Source organism: Natator depressus, chromosome 14 (assembly GCF_965152275.1).
Source record: "Natator depressus isolate rNatDep1 chromosome 14, rNatDep2.hap1, whole genome shotgun sequence".
Lineage (NCBI taxonomy): Eukaryota > Metazoa > Chordata > Testudines > Cheloniidae > Natator > Natator depressus.
This window is the reverse complement of record NC_134247.1, coordinates 15,371,798-15,394,256: the sequence shown is the minus strand read 5'-3', so window position 1 is coordinate 15,394,256 and position 22,459 is coordinate 15,371,798. Positions and strand designations below refer to the sequence as shown.

Below are 22,459 nucleotides of genomic sequence, written 5' to 3'. Positions count from 1 at the left end.
TGACAGTGGCCAATGCCAGGTGCCCCACAGGGAATGAACAGAACAGGTAATCATCATCAAGTGATCCATCCCCTGTTGCCCATTCCCAGCCTCTGGCAGACAGAGACTAGGGACACCATCCCTGCCCATCCTGGCTAATAGCCACTGATGGACTATCCTACATGAACTTATATAGCTCTTTTTTGAACACTGTTATAGTTTAGTTGCAATCACTTCCCCCCTTGAATAAAGACAGAAGAGAAAGCTGCAATGTATTTCTCCTTTTTCCTGGTACCAAAAGCCTCAGCTCCTCCTGTATGCCAAAAACCTCTACCATGTCCCATGCATTCCCAGATGCAAGACATCCACAGACTCCTATCTAGCTGCCCAAACCTTTAAGTATGGACAGACTTAATACAAAGAATTACGTAAACTGATGAGGCGGGGTGGTTGTGAAACGTTCAAATCAGATAAAAAATGAAATTATGTTAATTTTCATGCTATCCTATAAAGACCTATATTTTAAGAGTACCTGAGGCTACCATAGCATTTCCAACTTCCTGCTGAAAATCAGAAGGCCTTGCTGTAGGGTTTAAGTATAGCTTGTCAGGGAGGACACAGGTCCTTGGTAAAACTAAGGCCCTGACAATCTGTTCTCTTTCAATATCCAGCAGCACTTTTCATATTGTTAGGGAAATTCATTCTTAACCTAATTTCCTAGGCGAATTCTAACACATTAGTTTTCTCTCTATATAGATGCTTCCTATGCAATTTCAAGTGGATACAGTATCCCCACCATCACCAAATATACTTCCTGCCCCTGTTTAGTCTTGCTACACTCTATTAAACAGCTGCTGCCTCGCACCACAGAAATGTGTCAAGTATTCCATGGTATATGCTATATAAGGCACAAGGGTGTGAAAGGTAATTTATAAAAGCAATTATTTGGACATCTCTAATTTGATATTAATGATGCTCTTTCACAGTCAGATAGCTATGCACAAAGAATCCTTACAACAGGAACACTAAGTGTGAAGTGCTTGGATTATTTCTCAAATGATTTTGTAAAATTTCAAAATCTCTAGGAATACACTCCAAATTGATTCATCATCAAGCTGTTTCTCATGTAAAATCTGTCTTCCAGATGAAAGGGTTCAGATATTTGTGTCAGAACATGGCTCTGAATATTCAGGATAGGCTCCTTGTATTACATTATGATTTCCTTCAGATCATTGCAATAATGCCTCCTTCAGTATACCATCATGTCAGATCCATTTCACAACATGGCTCACTCATGACTTCAGACCTCTGTATGCCAATCAATGCCCCAGCTAGATAGCTCTGCTGCCTCTTCAGATCTTTTTCAGGAGCCAGAATTAAAATCCCTGAATATTCATGTTACAGGTGCAAATAAATAGAATAAAAACAATTAAGCACTAAGACTAACCAGAGCAGAAAACAAACCATGAACCAAGCTGTGCTGTTAAGACTTGTTCCTGTTGCAGACAGCTACCCAACCGCACCCCACCACACTTCCAAATACCTTTAGGTCACCAGCCTCAGGTTTTTCAGTCTCTGAATCGTCATCTTCCTACAAGACAAGAATTTACAGGATTAAGCTTAAAAGATAGGCTTGGCAAGTTCCTGCATATATAGCAAGGGGCTTGCATTCAAACAGCCCAGTGACAGTCCAAGACCCTTTCAACCAACAAGTCATCATGAGCTCTATCCCACCCCTTTGTATGACTAAGAGATGAATCAGATAAACCATGGAAAAAAAAGTTGTTTAGCAAAAGCACAACCCCAAGTAGCAAACATCCCCTGAAGAATTCATACAGCTCCTGAAGATTCAAAACTAGACAATAAAAGGCAGCAAGCTTTTGTCACTTGATAATTCCAGCTGTTAGTTTTTGCTTGCTCTTGCTCAGTAATCCTCACAGAAAAAGCAGCATTTGCAAGACCTACTGCACGCCAAGCATACACCAGCAACGTACACAGGACACACCTTGCCTGCCATCACACTCAGCATGCAGGCTTGGTGGCGCTAAGCCAGACCCACAAGCTCCAAAGATCCAGTGATGCCAGCACACACTGCATCTTTGTCATTCTAGTTTAGTACCCTAAGTCACTTTCACCCAACTTCCAAATACACAGGAGGAAACAGACGGAGTTTGGAAAGATTTAATTCTACCATTTCCATCCAGAAATAAGAGGCAGATGCTGCACAAAATGCCACCAAATAAAGAGTTTTCAGAGATCAAGTTCTGAAGTGCATTGGCATGGTAAACCCTGCTAAAGATGACCTATGACTTTACCAATAGGTTTGATCATCAGCTGGGACTACACTGCTCCATTAGCTACTGAACTTGGGTCATACAGAGCTATGTATCTTTAGAGGTAAATACATAACTCAAGTCAAAACATGTCACTTTTGAAGAAATAGAAAGAATATTTTTTGTCCTCCCATAACTTAAAGACCGCTGACTGGATTTTCCCCAAACTTCTCCATTCAGTTTCAACTCTAGCCCGAACCCAAACACTTGATGTTTCAGCTTCAAAAAGAACAAAAATTAGAAAGTTAAAAACTGAAAGAAGTTGCTAACGAAAGTGCCATCTCAGTCTTAACTAAGAAGTTAAACTGCCAGAAAATTCAATATACATTATGTATATAAAGATCACAGTAGAGAATAATTCCATGTTTTTTATCAGACTCGTGATGCTTTTACCAATGAGAAGATGACCCTTTATTTAAAATGGCTATTAAATCAAAGAGAACATGGGGTGAAATACTTCCACGAATATTAAGTCTTAGACAACGCAAAGGATTTTTAGAAATCTACTGCCTTAACATATAGGTACTATTTACAAAACCAAACATACAAGTTACACACAACTATTTAGGGAAGTAGCCTACCAGCCAATACTATGGCCAATGTAAACATATGGAAAAACAGACAAAAGCCTAGTCTAGGTAACTGGGTCGTAGACCATCCAGGGCTATAAGTCACATACATAACTGGAAGTGTATGAATAATTAGTACAGAGATTTGAAGAAAGTTAGATGCTCTCCACATCTTGCCTCCTCTGAGATGGTGGCTAGCTACATTATACATTCCAAGAAATTATGCATGCAGATCTTGAAAAATCCACTTCTCAGTGTTGAACAAGAAAGTTTTCCTGGCAAGCATTTCAGCCTAACCCATCAGTTCCTGCAAAATTTAAGATCTCTCTCTTTTTTTAAATAAAAAGATGCTTTTAGCCCTTACATTTGCCAACATAACACTATGAAACTGCATTAGTTTACACTCTTTCTGAACACCCAAAAGTTACTCCAGGGTCTCTGCTGTCACAGCTTTTCTAAGCTGCAGAAGGAATTTAACAAGAAAAGTGTTTCACTTCTGCTATCCAGAGCCAGTGAAAGTATAACTTAGCTGTCCCAAACTGCAGGTGGAATTTAAGAGCAGCAGCTGAGACATTGAAGTTAATCACAAGGAAGAGTCACAAAAAATGGAATTTGTGGAGAATGATTACAGTCACAGCAATCACTTCCCTCCTGCACTCCTCACGGCAGCTAAAAGGCCAGAGAAGGGGCAAAGCAGCAGAGATACAATCTTGTACCAGCCAGGGCTGTGGAGGGCAAGGAGAGAAAAGCTCCTTCTCTTCCTTTCTGCAGCTACAGGACGGAATAAGCTTTATGTTTCTCAACCACCTACTACCAAGGGTTGGATCCAGAAGATGGTTCCTCTTAGCTGGATCCAGTGATGGAACCCTAAAATAGATTCCTAACTTCCCCATTCGTAGCAGTTTGGCTTCTCATTAGGCCATTGCCCCATGATGAGACTGCCCACCCTTTTGTATCTCATAACTACGTTTGGCTTATTGGTGCCTTGTGAAGTTCTCTATATATGTCTTAGGGATGCTTTGCGATACACATTACTCTGGTATTTAAATGCTGTTGTAAACATGCCATGCTTTCATGACAAACAAAAGCCATACAGATCTAGACAAGAAATCACTGCTACACCATGATACTGATGTAGTAAGTGGGATTATGCACAGAAAAACCAACATGATGCTACACAAGTTCATTCCTGCTAATCCTCCAGCCTGATCATGCAAAAAGCTAGCTGCCCTTTTACAGGGCTTTCCCCATGCCTCTTAGAAGTGCAGCCAAGCTTTCCACCACTCTTCTCCATTTCCGCACTACAGGATTTCAAACACCAATTTTATATTTCAAGAAATGAAGATTTATTTTATACTTCCACTATCAGTACATAAAGCCAGTACCTTATCTTATCCACAAAGTGGAGCCAAAATGGCAACTAAAAAGTTAGCAACAAGCAACACAGATGAGTTGAGCTGATATTTTTAAAGGTAGAGTTCTTGGATTTTAAAACAGACAAAAGGAAATTAAGTTATTTGGTAAGCATGGAAGCATTCTGAAGTCCCTATATAGAAGGCACTATAGAAACATTTAAATGGGGAGTCAGACCAGCTAGCATAAGAGGACAAACTACTTACTGAATGTCTACTGTTTTCATCATCCTCTTCCTCATACCCATCCTCATCTCCTTCCAACCGGGTGAAATCATCTTCGCCATATGCTTCTGACACCAGACCTCCTTTTTCTTCTAGTCCATGCACGGGGGGAAAAAAAAACAACAGAAAAAGCATAATCAAGGCATAAAGTTAACTTAGAACAGGGTGGATAAAAACGATTTTTCAAATCAAATTTTTAATTTAAATTAAATACATTTTTCTCATTATAAACACTTAAAATTTTAAATTACAAGAACATGTGTTAAAGCCTAAGTTCACTACGGTCAAATCATTTAAATTAAATAATATTGAGTAATACTTGTTTTTATTTTGACTTTTAAAGAAAGTCAAGCAACCAAGTTGTTTGAAGTCACTGACTAAACACTTGGAACCAAAATTTGCTGAAGTGCTAAACCAGTTTTTGACAGCAGTTCCCTCTTCTCCAGGTGCAGAGAGAATATTTTCTTCATTTCAGTTTATTCAACTAGTTCAGTTCAATAACTAGTTCATTCAAAGTTAAGAAACTGACAGAGCTGAACAAGCAGGCAAGCTCGTTTTCCTCTCCCAATCTATTAATCAAAAACTAGATAGGAAGAGATGAGGAGATCTACTAGTTCTAAAATTTCAAAGGATATGGTGACCAAAAATAATCTGGTCAATTCACTAACTAGATTATTTCTTTAATAAATTAGTTTTGTAAAACGTGTTTTGATAATTTTTTCCTTTCTGTATCCAGCACACTTATGGTAAATTTCTTAATAAGAACAATTTTAAAATGCTGGCTTTGTACTTTTAAAAGAATTCCAGTGTCTAAGTACAGCTTGACACACAATGACAATGACTGATCTAATAAAACAGAAAATGGTGACAAATGCATTCCTTAACATAGTAAAAAAACAAATTAAGAAGCCAAATAAAATGTACGTTAAGCTACATAACTGGTTAAATGTGTAAAGCAAGAGTGCACCCTCCTGATTAGCAAAATTTAGCTTAACAACTATATTTTAGTTGCAAATTAACACATTTGAATGATTACCAACCAATGAGTGTCAACCTTTCTTTAGGAAAACGGCTTAAAAAAGTACAATCAGAAAAAAAAGATTAAGATGAATCCACCCTGATTTAGATGGACACTAACAGTAGCAAGCACAAAATGTGAGCTTTGCAACAGTATTACACCATTCTCATATTAAGTTTGTGATCCACTATAATCCTGAGATCCTTTTCTGCAGTATTCCTTCCTATGCATTCATTTCCCATTTGTATTTGTGCAACTGATTATTCCTTCTTAAGTGCAGCACTTTGCATTTGTTCTTATTGAATTTCATCCTATTTATTTCAGACTATTTTGTCATGCCAAACTGTCAAGACCATTCTGAATTCTAATCTTGTCCTCCAAAATGCTCACAACACTTCTCAGCTTGATACTGCCTGCCAACTTTACAAGTTTATTCTCCATGCCCTTATCCAAATCATTTATGAATATCTTGAATAGAAGTGGATTTAGGACAGATCCTTGTGGGACCCAACTCAATATGCCCTTCCAACTGGACTGCGAGCCACTGATAACTATTCTCTGAGTACAGTTTTCCAACCACTTACACGCACATCCTATAGCAGGTTTGGCAAAACTATACTTCCTTAGTTTGCTTACAAGAAAGTCATGGCAGGCAGCACCAAAAGGCATACTAAAGTTGAGATATAATACATCTCCAGCTCCCCACTACCCTTGTTATCCTGTCAAAGAAGGATATTAGGCTGGTTTGACCTGATTTGTTTTTGACAAATCCATATTGACTGTTTCTTACTACCTTCTAGGTGCTTACAAAGCGATTATGGGATTATTTGCTCCCTTTATCTTTCCGGCTACCAAAATTAAACTGACTGGTCTGTAATTCCCAATATATTAACTTCCCACTAGATTCACAGAGAACTTTTCACTGTTAATGCTGATTGTTTTCTTAAGATGGAAACGGCGTCTGAACCCTCTGTAGGCAACTGGGGACAGGAGGTTGCTCCTTTTCTCCGGTTACTGGTGGTGAGGGAGAAGAAGTAAATTCCTCCTTCTCGCAGCTACCGCACGAGATTTACACCCCCCCAATTAGCATACCGGGGATGAGGTGATACGGTTCCCGGAACCGAAAGAATATTCTCACTTCTGCTACAACGGAGGGAGGGAAAAGAGCAGATTTCCCTTAACCCGGGGAGAGGCTCCCCCTAGAGATTATGAGTGGGGAGCGTTTCTCATCCCTTCCCGGGGGCGCTCTGGTGGAGGGGGGGTTCCCGCCTCTCGTAGGGGCATTTCTCCGCCGCCACTTGGCTCCCGCCCGTGGGTGAGGGGCTGCGGAGAGGAGCGGGCAGCGTTTCTCCGGGGGGTGGGGGTGGAAGTGTTCCGCCCCTCCCGCAAGAACACGCGGAGCGGATGCGACCCCCGCCGGGGATGGGCGCTCTCCGGCCGGTGGAGGAGCCCGGTCTGAGCGGGGGCGCTGCGGGAAGGGGGAGCAACGGCAGCTTCCCCCGGAACGCACCCGCTGCCGTCCCTCCATCGCTCCCCGCCGCGCCGGCCTCGCTGTCGGATTCGGGCTCGGAATCCTCTGCGTAAACCGCCAACGACGACAGGACGCTCCGCTTCGCGGCCGCCATCTTCCTCAGCCCGGCTAACGCACGCTTCCGGCGACCGAGGATGACGCAGGCAAAACGCTAGGATTAGAAAGAGGCGAGCGCTATAGCAACAAGACCCGCCCCTTCCGGCTTGTGCTGAGCCTGGTGAACTCAAGCCTGAAGCGCTTCTAGGGTCCGTGCAGGGCCCAGAGACACGTGGCCCTGTTAGAAAGGAATGTGCGCCCACGAGGACGGAACTCTAAATAGCACCTACTGAGCTGTTTAAAGGGGATTGGCCCTGACGTCATCAACCCGCGCCCAGGCGGCTGCAACAGCAACAGCGGCCGATACGGAAGCTGAATAAGTGCGAGTAACGAGATGGGGGGCCGCCTGGGCGGAAGGATATAGGCAGGGGGAAGTGGAGGAATAAAGGGGTGGGGGGATGTTGTGAACACCTGGGGATAAAGTAGTCCCTGGAGTGAGGGTGCAGACCAGGGGCTGGTCTCTTGGGTTTAGGCCTTCACCTCTCCCTCGGCCGGAGAGTGCAGGGGTGGGACCTTGCTTCAAGTGGTTCCTTTGCCAAGCAGAGTTACTGCCCTAAAACCAGCTCCGGCCCCTGGGGCCTGTTCTGAGTTAAAGGGGACCCTGAACCTGCCCATTTCCTTCACTCCTTTCCCCTCCTGGCACTTTCAGCTTTGCTGCCTCAGTGATAATTAGGGAGGGGGGAGCTTTCTAGGGGAAGGAGAAGGTGGTAAGAGGCCGGAGTGTGGGTGGAGGGAGTAGACTGAAGGCAAGAGGATCTGGGCATAGAGAGAACATGGGTGTGCCAGAGGGGAAGGAAGGAAAGAAGCAGGGGGTGTAAGGGAGAAGAAGGCTGTGGGGACAACTGGGAAGCAAGTGCAGGCAGAGAAAACCAAATGACACAGGGCTGGGAGTGAAATCAGGCCCGGCAAGCAGTAAGGTTGGCAGAGAGGGAAGGAGAGCAGGTGAAGATGGTGCCAGTATGAAAAGAGCTGGTGTGAGGGGTTAGGAGGGTAGAGGCCATGGGATGAGAACTGAGAGCAGGCAGAAAGGACACAGATGTTCCCTTAACCTTTCCTGTTTAATCAAGCCATTCCCCCACAGCAAGCTTCCCAGTGGGGTGGCAGGTTGTGTGTGAATCAGATGCTCTGCTCAGTCTAAAGAGCGTACTGCATAAGTGAATTCTCTTCTTGCTCAGTTGTTTGTGACATGTGGCTCTACATTAGAAGCACTAGCTAGAGCTGTCTCTAAGAAGGGATTTGCCACAAGTGTAAATGAGATTAGATTTTCCTTATTTTTAGGATGGGGGAGGGAAGCTGATTTATATGTGATTCTGTCTCTGTAAGAGAGAGACTTTGGAAGCATAGATACTCTCAGAAAAATATTCCTGGAGCAGTTTAACCCGTGATGCTTTGGCAGCCAATAATCTAATGGGAAAAATTCTCTCTCAGTGACCAAGAAAAATTTGTGACTGGTTGCTGGTGTGAACAACAGTTGAGCTAAGTAAGCTCCTTTCCTTCTCCTTTACCTTGACCTATTTCCAGTACTGTACCTATAGGATGAACGACTACACTCCCTCAGGCCTAGATGGCAAGGTTCAGAAAACTCTGAAAAAGATCTTTGGGTTTGACTCCTTTAAAACATCTCTGCAAGAGAGTGCAACCATGACAGTGGTGAAAGGTAAGGAATGACTGTCTTGCTTGGGACTCTAACCTTGTCTCTTCAATTTTCAGTCTTGCTGCTTGAGATGGTGTTCAAAGAACCAGTGTCACGCCTGTTTTAATGTAGTGTCAAAATCCCAGGATCCTTCTCTTGTTTCTGCTAGAAACCAGCACTTGCACACAGCTGTTACCGGCAGCCAAGGTGGCATTAGATCACCAGTATGGTTCTGCCTATTAAATAGCATGGTATTGGCTGGCATCCTTCTTTGTCAGTGGATGCTGTTTAATACAGAGAGAGTTTATTTGAGAAAGAATATTCTATCTATAACTGAGAGATTCTCAGTTCCAGTCCAGTACTGGGAGAATTTGTGGTAAAGTTTAACAGGCTGCGGTAAAGGTCAGGTGGTTTGGTAGCTGGATGTAGACCCTGCCAGATGAATTAAAAGCAAGCTTCTCTGGAAATGAGCTGATAAAAGTTTGGTATGTCATTTAACTTCTCTGTACTTTGATTTACACCTCTGGGTAGAATAATTCCTGTCACCCAAGTGTGTTATGAGGCTTAATTAATGTTTATAAAGTGGTTAGAGTTGCTTGGAAGGAAGCCAGTAGAGAAGTGCAAAATATTGCTATTATTTATTATTATTCTTTTAAAAATTAAAAGAAACCTCTCTCATGTTGGCGTGCAGCATTGTACTTGCAGAGACACTCTTCCAATGCAATGTGCCTTGTCATAGAATGTCATAGGATATCAGGGTTGGAAGGGACCTCAGGAGGTCATTTAGTCCAACCCCCTGCTCAAAGCAGGACCAGTCTCCAATTTTTGCCCCAGATCCCTAAATGGCCCCCTCAAGGATTGAGCTCCCAACCCTGGATTTAGCAGGCTAATGCTCAAACCACTGAGCTATCCCTCCCCCTGATCTAGAAGACTTTGTGCCCAGTTCTCCAGGGCAGAATCTAGATGAATTGCCATGGTTTAGTAGCCTTGAGCTTTGTTTTGTTGTCTTTGCAGGCAAGAATGATGTCTTTGTATGCATGCCCACAGGGGCAGGGAAATCCCTGTGCTACCAGCTTCCTGCAGTTCTGGCAGTGGGCATCACCATTGTCATTTCACCTCTGATTGCACTGATTCAGGTAACCATCTCCTGTTAGCTGTGGAAAAGCAATCAGTGAAGGGAGGGTGGGGAGACTGTGTGGAAACACAGTTGGGTCCAATCCCTTCCCCCACTGCCAACCTCTGATCCCAGTTTGTCTCTCTATTCTCATCTTATTGATGTGGGTTTGGTTTTCTGATCCTGTGAGTACAGTAGGTAAGAATACTGCTGCTAACTGCTTTGACAGTAGAGTTTTTCCAATTAACCGTAGTTTAAAGTATCCTGGCTTGCAGAACCATGGCAGGTCTTTATCACAATCTAACATCCTAAAGGTGGGAATAAGGGGACTTGAACTAAACTAACTGCAGGAGGATTTTTTTTTTAAAACCTTTAATAGGTGATCTAAATGATCAGTTCTCTCTCCTTTTGCCCCGATGCCTGTTACCTCATTCAGAGATGTACTACCTGGAGGCAGCACAGTAGAACGTCTAAAATGGATTAAATTGGACCATTCCTAAGAAGAAAACTATAATTTTATTTATTTCTGTAGTAAAAGCCCTGGGAAATATCATTTTTTTTCTCATAAGATATTTTTCTAAGTATCAAGCTGGCTTTCTGTCATTCTTCCCCATTCCATCAGGAAAGAGGAAGTTTCAGGCAGCGCTACTTCTTAAACTCTTAAGGCTTCAGGGCAATTACATATGGACATTTAGCCTTTTCTGGTGCTTAGTCACCCAGTTGTGAACAGTGACTTTCCCTGAGTATATTTTCTGTTTTACTTAGATTTTTGTAATGCATATGACTTAATACCACACAACATTCTGGTTAGCATGTACTTTGGGGTTATCTTATGCTATTTTTTAAAAGGGATCAGGAGCTGGCTAACTGACGGATCTCAAAAAATAATTGTCAATGAGGAATTCCCATCAAATGGGGCTGTTTCTAGTGATGTTCCACAGGGATTAGGACTAAGATTGACACTTTCAATATTTTTTCAATAAGTTATTTGGAAATACATATAAAATTGCTGCTGATAAAATTTTTGGATGACACGAAGATTGGCAGAATGGTAAATGATGATGACTTGGTAAACTGGGCCCATTCCAAGAAAATGTGTCTTAATACAGCCAAATGCAGGTTTATACATTTAGGAACAAGGAATGCAGGCCATAACTACACAGTGGAAGACTGTCTTGGAAAGCAGTGATTCTGCAAAGGATGTAGGAGTCACAGTGGACAAGTAACTCAACATGAGCTCCCAGTGTGATTCTGTGGCCAAAAGGGTTGATGCGATCCTTGGATGTATAAACGGGAGTAGAGAGGTGATCTTACCTTTGAACAGGGCATTAGTGAGACTGATTCTGGAATACTGCACACTCTTTTTAAAAGGATGTTGAAAAGAGACAGTGAAAGAAAGCTCCAAGTATGATTTGAGGGCTGCAGAAAATCCCATGCAGTGAGGGATTTAAATAGCTTAATCTGTTTAGTTTATCAAAAACTAGATTGAGCAATGACTTGATTACAGTATATAAGTATCTTCATAGGGAGAAAATAGCAGGTACTAACAAGCTCTTTCATTTAGTTGAGAAAGGCGAAACTGGAACCAATGGCTGGAAGTTAAAACCAAAGAAATTCAAATTAGAAATAAGGCACAAATATTCAACAGGAATGGTGTTTAACCATTGGAACAAACTACCGAGGAAAGTGCTGTATTCTTCCTCTTTTGATGTAATCAAATTAAGACTGGACACCTTTCTGGAAGAGATGCTTTTGCTAAAACACAAGTTCTTGGGCTCTGTGCAGAGGCGATTGGATGAAATTCTATGGCTGGTGTTATGCAGAAGGTCAGAATGGATGATCTAATAGTTCCTTCTGGCTTTTAAAACTGATGAATGTTACCCTAGAAATGGCTCCATTTTAGTGATGATTGAAGTAATCCTGGCACATACTCAGTTAAATTAGTAAAGTGTTTTGGGATCCTGAGGGATGAAATGCGCTACAAAAATATGAGGAGTCGTTATGCATTTTCCTTCAGCGCAGTGATCTGATGCTGATCATCCTGAGATGATCTCATTGTCATCTCCAGCCTCTGAAAATGACTGGGTCCCTGCTGACAGTCTCATTGCTGATAAGAGAACCTTTGTCTCTTATAAATGCTGATGGTCGCCCGAAGAGATGGGTGGACGATAAAGCTGAGCAGTTTTGTTAGCTGCTGCAGTTAAGCCTGTTTAAAAAGACTCCTGCAATTAAAGACCATTGGAGCTGAGGCTACGCGGTAGGTGAGATGTGGGTGGACAGGGTCTGGAAACAACAGGACTAGAGGTAAAGCTTGGTTACTGTGTGTATCTCTGTAGTAGTTGTCTTGGTAAAGACTTTTTTCAATGCCACTTTCTTCTTTTTTTTAATCACAGGACCAAGTGGATCATTTGTTGGCACTGAAGGTCAAAGTCTACTCTTTGAACTCCAAGCTTTCTGCTCAGGAAAGGAAGATCATTCTGGCTGACTTAGCAAGCGAGAAGCCCCAGGTGAAGCTCCTGTATATCACCCCAGAGATGGCAGCCGCCTCCTCCTTCCAGCCCACCCTGAACTCCCTGGTGTCTCGAAACCTCTTGTCCTACCTAATAATAGATGAGGCTCATTGCGTCTCCCAGTGGGGACATGACTTCCGACCCGACTACCTGCGACTGGGCTCCTTACGCTCTCGCATACCCAACACACCATGCATCGCCCTGACTGCCACAGCCACCAAACAGGTCCAGGATGACATAGTGGTGTCACTTAAGCTAAAGCAACCTGTTGCCACCTTTAAGACGCCTTGCTTCAGATCTAACCTGTTCTATGATGTGCAGTTTAAGGAGCTCTTGACTGATCCCTATACGAATCTGAAGGATTTCTGTCTGAAGGCCCTTGAAGAGAAGAATGCCCGAGGGGTAGGTTTAAGTCTCAGAAGCTACTTTCAGGGACAGAATGGTGAACAGAACAGAACTGTCCTAAATAATGTGGTATCAGGATGGCACTAATAGGTCTAGGATGGGGAAGGGAGAGGACCGTGAAAGAAACACTGAGGTACTTTTTGAAAAACTTCTTCTAAATCTCTGAAATACTTGGCATCCTTCCAGATATTGACCTCACCTTGATGACAGGGTGGCGAACTCCTCTGCCTTTATAGAGTGATACCTACACACAGTGTTGCTGCCCACTTCCCCCAATCCTTTACCAAGCCTAAGTGGATGGGGATTGATGTGAGGGGGTTCTGCAGGGAACTAGGAGAAGAATCTCCCCACCCTTCTTCTTCCAGGCTATGAAACAGAGAGTTGCCCCACAGCTGCTACGGCAGTAGCCTCGCAGGTTCTGCATCCTCTCTCCATGTGGTAGGGAACACTGGCCATTGCAGATGTGCTCCTGTCCCTCTCTATAATCCTGACTGTTCAGGGAATTACGGCAGGACAGCATTTCAGTACATATCTGATGGAGAACTTCTCTGTGGGCTCTCTGGTAACGCATTGGAGGGCGTAGCACTCAGGAATGGTCTCAACGCTTATTGGGTCCAGTCCTGCAAAGTACTCTCCATTTCCTACTGAAGTCAATGAGAATTGCCAGTGCTCATCAGTTCACAGGATCAGGCCCACTGTGCCAGAGATCATTGGCAGGCATCCCTCCTGGTGAGCCTTCACATGTCCATGTTGTTTCAGCAGATGCTTTATTTCCCTTATGGTTAAGGGGCCTGGGGGCGGGGGGGTTGGTGTGGGTTCCTGTGCCAGCTCTAATCATCTTTGGGTCTTGTTGGCTTTTTATTTTGGTGAGCTGTATTTATATCTAATTCAAACAAAGGTGCCTTTAGACATGGGCCATTTTAAGTTAAAATATATTAGAAGTGTAAAAATAGCATTTCTTTCTCAGCTGAATTTTTCTCCCACTTGACAAATGCGCACACATTGGTTTGGTTTTGCTGTGTGTCTGTAGCAAAACGTGAAAGAGAGGTTTGTGCAGTGGTTAGGGCACTAGCCTAGGATTTAGAAGAACTGGGTTCAATTCTCCCTGTGTGGCCCTGGGCAAGTCACTTAGCCTCCCTGTGCCTCAGTTCTCCATGTGTAAAATGGGGATAATAGCACTGCCCTGCCTCCATTACAGATTGTGAGGAGCTCAGATACTACAATGATGGACCATAGCGGTACCTAAGATAGACATGCTTCCCCTTGGTTTACTTCCATGCTCGTTTATCAACCCCATTGGGAATACTTACAACTCGAAGGATAGTTTGCAGCTGCTGGGAGCCAACACAGGGAGGAGAAGAGTCTTAAGCTTTTGTAGCCCTGTCCCCTCAGCAGTAATGGCTGTTAGCTTTTTCCATCTTCCCCTGGATGGCTTGCTGGATTTTCTCTTCTCTGGCTCTGTGTAGGTATACTCTGGCTGTGGCATTGTGTACTGCAGGATGAGAGAGGTCTGTGACCAATTGGCTATTGAGCTGAGCTACAGAGGAGTGAAAGCCAAGGCCTATCATGCAGGTACTGGACATTGTGTCTACATTGTACAGCCCCTTAGTCAGGGCTACAGAATTTCACATTATCTAATAATCTGGTTCAGGGCTACCTTAGGGAGCAACTCTCTACATGTGATCCTGTGGCTGCTGAGATTTGGTCAGGTGCTTGAGTTGACAGGCCCTTGATCTGAGAGGGGTGGGGTGGAAAGGTACTCCTTTGGCTCTGAAACTCAGTGCCCTCTGCCAGTCCAGCAGACTCAGAACGTACTGCTCTCCAGGACATACTGCCAGGCCTATCTAGTCAGGCTTTTGCCTGAGGGGGAACTGAATTTTCCTCTTAGGGTTGGGGGAGTATTAAGTCCTTTTGTTTGATGATGAGCAAGTCTGAAGTGGGGGGTAATATACTTGGCTTTGACCAGCACATGTTTATATATAGGAGAGTGGGTCGAGATTGCTGGGAACTGTGGGGTGTCTCCTCTTTCTCTCTGATTTCCCTGCTTTCTCTCCTTTTCCTTCTCCAGGGCTGAAGGTAGCAGACAGAACTTCAATTCAGAACGAGTGGATGGAGGAGAAGGTCCCTGTTATTGTTGCTACCATCAGTTTTGGAATGGGAGTCGACAAAGCTAATGTCAGGTATGTAGGAGCTTGGGCATAGTGGGGGAAAACGTCCTCCTTAGGGTCCCTCCCCCGTATACTAACTGCAGTCTCAAGATAACTTGATACGCTTCTCTAGCCCTCCCTTTGAAGAAACCAGATCTCCACAAGGGGGCATGGGGAAGGGAGGAATTCATATTCAAACTTCATAAATGTGTGAGAGGTGTTTCTGTTTAGAAGCTGCAGAGAACGGAAAGGTTGGGCTTTCACTTGTTATGGAATATCAGTGTTAAAAACAGATCATTAGGGGGTCTGACTTGAGGGGACCTGCTACAGACAAAGAAAGTGTACTCTCCTTTGCTGCTTTTGAGGTATAAAGGGGCTTGACGGGTGCTTTTGCAAGATTAGGTTTTGAGTTCCTTGTTTTGCCAGAGGTTTCCTTGGAGGGTTGGAGACTGGCATCAAATAGACAAATGTGGTAAAGGACAAACAAAAAGGAAAAAATCTTTTCAGATCTTTTTTATGCAGCATAACATTTGGGTTGTTTTTTTTAAATAGGGGGGTACATGCAAAAGATACCTGTTTGCAGGTCACCAGAAAATTAAGAAGAATGCCTTCTCTTGCAGTTATGTCTGGGCATTATTGTGGGAATAGCATCCCGATTGTAAGGATGAGACTTGCTGTTTAACAGCTGATTTTTCTGAGTGCTCTAAAATCCTCATGCATAATAGCATTAATTAAATAAATAGAAGGTAAAAGTCTCTAGTCAGCAACAACAATACAGCAACCTGATCATGCTGCTCACTCAAGTCCTGAACAGTTGAAGACTGAGTGTGATCAAAGAAAAACAAGTAGTGATGGCTTTACACAATGGCAGCATGATCAAAGAGGCTGCTGGACATCAGTGTAAGCACCCACAATAGAGTTCTAGTCTAAGAACTGGTTTGATGTTGACACAGATAGATGACAGTATCAAACCAGTAATGTGTGTTTGTCATGAAAAATAAACACAGTAAACAAATTTCATCTTTCTACAATAATTTATCCAGTCTAGAGACACCAAAAAGTAACAGCTATCCATATCACCTCTCAGAGGGCTGTAGTTTCTGTAAAAGAGGTCTGAAGAAAATGTCAGATACTAGAAAATTTTTAGTCATTTGATACTTTTAAAAACAGTCATAGCAAACCTCATATGGGAGTCCCCTCATAACAGCTTGATTTTTCTACAGCAGTTTAACAAACAATGATAAACATTTAAAAAACATCCTTTAAAAGACAGACTTTGTGTACCCTTGTCACCCCTGTTAAAATGGAAATCATGGTGTAACTGTGGTGGCACTATTGACCCACACTTCCCTCTCTCCACTCCCCTCCCGCAATATTGCTGTACCACATCAGGACCCAGGGTAGAGTTAGTAGTGCAAATTGGGGTAACTTGGTCAAGGAGTTCCTCAGATATAGGTCTTGTCTGCCCCATGAAGAGCTGATTTTAATATTCAAATTGCTCTAAAACCCAGCAGGCTGGACTAGATAACTTCTTGAAGTCCCTTCCAGACCTACATTTCTATGATTCTATGTTTAGAGAGATTTTCTTGAAAAATTATTATTTCACAACAGAGGCTGGGGTAGACACTGGGAGATGGGGAAGGACCCCAGTGAGATGAATGGGTTAGCTCACACATGTACCATCTTCCTACGCACAGTCACAGATGCTACTAGATTGCTACAAAGGCAGAATGGACTGTTGTGCTCCTGTACTTGTACAACCCACATCATTCAGCACAGAAATGAGGAGTCTCCTTGTACAGTATTATGAGCTGTAGCAACCTGCAGCAAGGAATCCCTGTACCAGTCAATATGCCAGTCCCTAACACAATGGAGGGCAGTGGGAGAGCATACAGATGAATGAGAAAATACGTAAAACAGCACATTTAGTCATTCTGTGTTGCTTGTAAGGGCTAAACATACTTACAGTAGAACCCCAGTGGCTCTTGCCAGCTCCTGGTGCAGAGTTAAGTTTGTTGGGCAGAACTGACCTATTTCCTGGCTTTCAGTGATTTAAGAATAGACACATTTGATATTCCAGAAGGGTATGTGGTACTGCCGATCAACCTCAACCCTGCAGTAACGAAGTTCTTGGGACGGGAATTGTACACACATCATCAGGTATAAGATCATGCCTGGGAAGTGCTGGAGGAGGTCCCTGAGGGAAAGGAATGAAAGGAGGGTTCCTCTGCTGTTGTCAGCCCCTCCCTGTTTGCTGCTATTTACTGTTGCTGGAGATGGTGTATTTGAGGCGCTCATAAACACACAGGCAAGGAAGAAATTTTATGCTCTGCTGCCTCCTGGCTGATCCTTGTAATGACAGAGTGTTTTTGTTTAAAGGAGGAAAACCAGCGACTAGATTCCTGCAGTCTCTCACTTCATACTTTATTCATGGTGGCATATTATGATTGGGACGGTACAGTTGAAGTTTGTGAGCCAGAACTCCATATGCCTAGCTTGTAGGCAAAGAAGCTTCTAACTGAAGTTTAATTGAGGAAAGTTTTATGGCCTGTGTATACAGGTCAAACTAGATCACAGTGGTCCCTTCTGGCCTTAGAATCTATGAATAATACTATCATAAAACATATTGCAAATCCTAAAAGTAAATAATGCATATTAGTAACATGCACAACTTTATAGTAAAAGAACCCAAACTCCTGGAGATCAATACTGTTTTCTCCCCCTTCACAGCTATATCTTTATGCATTTATAGTGTATATACCATCCCTATTCTCCTTCATTCGCATTGGGTGTGTCCCGCTGACTTCTTGTTCATGCACACACTAGGCTTTTGTTGTAGCTTCCCTTGGTGCCTCTTGCTGTTTTAAGAATGCCCAGTTAAGAATCCCTTGCTCCATTCCCTCCTAGGTCCTTGCTCTTACTGCTCTGTTTCTACTTTATCGTTGGCCTCAGTAGAGAACATCTCTGTGTTTACAATGATGGGAGAAGAGAAGACTTCAACTTGATGCTTACCATTCTCTTATCCCATGCAGATTTGTTGCTCATTGGAATATTGCGAAGTCAATGGCTGGATATTACCAGGAGTCTGGAAGGGCTGGGAGAGATGGGAAGCTGTCCTGTTGCCGTCTCTATTACTCTAGGAATGACCGGGATCAAGTCTCCTTCCTGATCAAGAAAGAGCTCTCTAAACTCCAGGTAGGATCTGCAGAAGAGCTTCCTACAGCACTACTAACACTAGGTTTGCTCTTTGTCTATGTCACAGGCATGGCTAGCACCGCTTTCTGCGCAATGCATGGCACTATAGGTGCTCCCTGCCTCGGTTCACAAATTGTGGCAGCCTGTTTGGATCAGGGCAGTCTATGCTGCAAACTCAGCATCCATCTTTACACGGTTAAACTCAGAATTTGGCTGTCTGTGCCTTTAAACAGGCAAGTGCTTAGTAGTAGTGCTTGAAGCCAAGGCCCTAGCCTGGTTCAGGGCTTGCACTGAAGAACTCCTTCTCTGTCCAAGTCTCCCCCAGTACTCCCCTGGAGAAGAAGCAGACAAGCCTTCTTAACAGGCTTGCTGGCTCCTGATTGGACAGGATCTCTTCCTGGCCTTTCTGGGCCTCTGGAGGACTAACTCTTATTTGTAGCCTGGGCTGAGTTGGTTTTCCTAGAGCAAGGGGCTGTCAGTGCTCCAACAGCTGCAGCAAGAGGTAGAGAAGGCCAGATACACCCCATCACAGTCTAGTTCAGTGGCTCTCAACCTTTCCAGACTATTGTACCCCTTCAGGAGTCTGATTTTGTCTTGCTTACCCCCAAGTTTCACCTCACTTAAAAACTACTTGCTTACAAAATCAGACATAAAAATACAAAAGTGTCACAGCACTGAAAAATTGCTCACTTTCTCATTTTTACGATACGTACAATTATAAAATAAATCAATTGAAATATACATATTGTACTTACAGTGTGTAGTATATAGACCAGTATAAACAAGTCATCTGCATGAAATTTTAGTTTGTATGACTTCGATAGTGCTTTTTATATAGCCTGTTGTAAAACTAGGCGAATATCTAGAGGAGTTGATGTACTTCCTGGAAGATCTCTGCATACCCCCAGGGGTACGCATACCCCTGGTTGAGAACCACTGATCTAGTCAGCCCCTTGTTTGCAGTTACCTCAGACTGTCCCAAGGCAGAACAGAGTTTCACCAGAGGCTGGCCACATTACTGCTAGTAGGACTGGGGATAGAGGCATTGGGCTTGGATCTGGCTGCAGCAGTGTTACAGCTTAGAGTGGAAGAGACAGAAGTGCTGGGGAAGAGATGGCTGGACCTGGCTGCAGTGTTGTCAGAAGGTCTGGAGGCATGGCGGAGGAGGTGGTGGTCACTCTTGGCTGCGGTACTACCATGGGATGGAGAAGTGGAGCATAGATCTGGTTGCAGCGATGTTCTGGAAAGATGGTCAGATTTGCAGCGGTGCTGCATCTGTCCATAGCTACATCAAAGGCGACTTTAAGTATTGTCTTTTATTATTCCCAGGAGAAAAGAGGCACCTTGAAAGAATCCGATAAAGCTGTGCTGACGGCTTTTGATGCTATAGTGAACTTCTGTGAAGAGCTGGGGTAAGTGTCTCTCTTGTATGCATTGATAGGGGGAGGGGTGGATGAATTAATCTACTTTTCCCCTCTTTGGCACCGTTATTGCCAGTGTATTCGTAACTATGATGCTTTGGAAAAAGTTGTGGTGGAAAACATGAACCGAATGTAACAGTTGCCGTGCTGTCTATAGACTTGGGACTACTGTCAGAAATAGTAGTTCTATGAGGTGTGAACTGCCTGCTTTCATTTTAATTGGTTGTTACTCCTGGAACACAGGGTACTGGGCTAGATTGGCCACACTGGGTCAAATCAATGGCCCTTCTTATGTTACGTTCACAAACCCCATCATCTGCCCACCTGCTTTCCCAGGCACCAAAATACACAACTAACTGTCTCCTGTTAAAACCTCCAACGTCCCCTATGACAACTTCTACAAGGTTGTTTGCTGCCAATTCAGAAATTTGCAGCATGTTGAAAATCAGAGAGACGCATAAAATAAACTGACTTTAATATTAAAATAAATAGCCAAAAGTTGTATTTTCACATTTAAAACACTCTACTTTTAAGTGTACTTGAAGTTAACCCAGAATTCCTAGTTTGCTGCAGAATTCTGCATTGCAGAAATCAGGGGCCGTTGTGTTAGATTGCACAAGGCGTTGGCTATTTCTACTGATGATTTAGGTCACCTACCCTGCATCCGAGTCACACTGCCTTTGAGACTGGCTGGTTCAATGGCTTATGTAACCATATGCGGTATAATTTCTCCTCTGTTCTGAGCATCTCATCTTTCTCCATCTCCTATCAATGTGCTGCTCATTGCAACCAAGACCTCAGAGTGTGAAACTGGCATCTAGCATTGTATACTGATTATCTGGTTATGGGAAGGGGCTACTGTATGACCATGACATCCTCCCATGATACCACGTGGAATTGTCATGCAGCATCAGCATTTTTCTGCTAAAGAAACCAAAGGGGATGGGCAGTGTTTCGTTGTGCAGCTTTTCGTTGTGCAACTTTTCCTATTTTCTGACTCACATTGGACCCTCCAGTTGTCTATTTTTGACTTTTTCTTTGCTACATCATCTCTCCTGTAAAGACATGCATGATCTAAAGCCCAGCATCTTGGTGTAGAAGCAGTTAGTTTTAATGTTTGCCTCTGACTCAGAAGGGCTCCATGCTGCAAGATGCTAAGTGTCCCTAATTCCTGTTGTCCTCAACAGGAGCTTAGGGTGCTCAGCACCTTTCAGGATCAAGCCCATAGCGCACACATGTCCAAACTGGGGAACCTAAATGCAGACTTGTAACCACTACACACATTACAAATAGTGTACTATAAATCCAAGAAGGCTGTAATTGTAACAAATTGCTATGTGCCACTAGTTTGAGACAGCAAGACCTTAATTTTGCCAATAAGAGAGCAGTATATGTTTACAAACTGGGAAATGATATCCTCCCTCCCACATATAGCCTTGGATCCATTTTCATTGTGCAGCTCTGCATCCAGGGTGTTTTTGTCAGGATTCAGTGTGGAAATGGGAATATTTATTTTCTCATTGTGGGAGCCCTGGCGAGGGTGTCGCCTTCAGTCATGTTTTGACAGAGAACAAGACCTGTTAGACAGGTTATTCTGAAGGATTTTTACCAGTTGCCCTGAGGTCTGGCCCAAATGTCAGAATAATTGGTATGCCCTCGAAACAATGCTTCATTGGTTGCAGTTAAGGTGACTCCACTAGGTGTCTGCTGTGAGGCACCATGTTCTAATATTTTGGTCAGTTTATGCAGCTAAGTCAATCTTCTTCAGCTGCTGTTGCATGCCTTTAGGTCGTACCTAGAGTAGCCAGCTGGCTGCCTCTGTGTTGCTTCTGTTGCCAGTTGAAATGAGAAGTCCTTTTTAATAGCTGTGGGTTGAAGATAGCTTAGCTTCCGTCTCTGATTACTCCGTGATCTCTCTGAGATTACTAGCAAGGGTTTCGGTTGCAGCTGGTTTGCAATGAACACTTGTGCACTGGGAACTGAACTGAGACTGCCAAACTAATTTTGCACAAGCCATCAGTAGTTATAGCAGGACTTTCCAGGGTAAGTGTTAATACCAGAACTTGGGTTAGTTAAAGTTCATGTAATTGCTCCTTCATCTTGACTTACATCTCCCACTCTATAGTGACAGGAGCCTAGCTGTTATTTCCAGTGATGACTCTCTCTGGTGCTGTTCCACCGCAGCAGTAAAGCAATGGGTATGTGCTAGCGAACTTTGTATGTGAAAGACCCATGTAATAATTTACCTGGAGAAAATAGATTTTCTTTAGCTGAGACTATTGGAGAAAGAAATAGTGTTTCTTCTGTTCCATGGGGGCATTTAAAAGTAAAATCACCCTTTTCTTAACGGGGGAGGGGGATGCTGACCACTCCTATATTTAAGGCTGAAAGTAGCTTCCAGTTATAAATCTCACTTTTTTTTCCCCAACCCCCTCAAAATCTTCCCTTCCCTAACTTCACCCATCCCCACTACCCCCTGAAATGTCACATGCTCCATCTCATCCCAGGGTAGAATCTTACTGTGATCTTTACTGCAGGTGTCACTGCAGGGCCCCTCCTTGGGTTTGTCTGCTGCATGTTGTCACTTCCTACTAGCTGGCAACCCTTATTAAGAGACTGTTCAAAGGAACATCATGTTTTTCTGTTATCCAGTTTTTTTACATTTTAAACTAATAGGTTTTTCTACCCACTTTCTTAAAAATCAAACAAACCTCCAAAAACCATACAACAACAACAAAAAAAAACCCTGACCTTGTGAGGTCCTAACTTACAACAAAAGGAGCAGAGAGACACACTTGCATTGTCTTGCACATAAGTTCTTTTAGGTTGTTATGTAACCAGAGCAGAAGGACGATTGAATCAACTTCTTTT

At 43.3% G+C, this 22,459-nt stretch overlaps 2 protein-coding genes across 3 annotated transcripts in view; one reads left to right on the top strand and one right to left on the bottom strand.

Moving 5' to 3' along the window:
* Positions 1-7,215, bottom strand: part of SAP30BP (SAP30 binding protein) — a 57,444-nt gene extending 50,229 nt beyond the window's left edge. The window contains exons 1-3 of one of the 2 annotated variants that reach the window (XM_074971487.1): positions 7,047-7,215; positions 4,501-4,610; positions 1,523-1,570 (exon numbers count right to left, since the gene is read on the bottom strand). In XM_074971487.1, the coding sequence (XP_074827588.1) occupies positions 1,523-1,570; positions 4,501-4,610; positions 7,047-7,161 (273 nt within the window). In that variant the 5' untranslated portion in view covers positions 7,162-7,215. The remainder of the gene's footprint in view (positions 1-1,522; positions 1,571-4,500; positions 4,611-7,046) is intronic. The other variant, XM_074971488.1, reaches the window with a different exon arrangement.
* Positions 7,216-7,353: 138 nt separating this feature from the next.
* Positions 7,354-22,459, top strand: part of RECQL5 (RecQ like helicase 5) — a 58,920-nt gene continuing 43,814 nt past the window's right edge. Inside the window, exons 1-8 of the mRNA XM_074971485.1 lie at positions 7,354-7,483; positions 8,685-8,820; positions 9,811-9,932; positions 12,304-12,822; positions 14,292-14,397; positions 14,894-15,005; positions 18,005-18,167; positions 19,497-19,579. Of these exons, the coding sequence (XP_074827586.1) occupies positions 8,700-8,820; positions 9,811-9,932; positions 12,304-12,822; positions 14,292-14,397; positions 14,894-15,005; positions 18,005-18,167; positions 19,497-19,579 (1,226 nt within the window). The 5' untranslated portion in view covers positions 7,354-7,483; positions 8,685-8,699. The remainder of the gene's footprint in view (positions 7,484-8,684; positions 8,821-9,810; positions 9,933-12,303; positions 12,823-14,291; positions 14,398-14,893; positions 15,006-18,004; positions 18,168-19,496; positions 19,580-22,459) is intronic.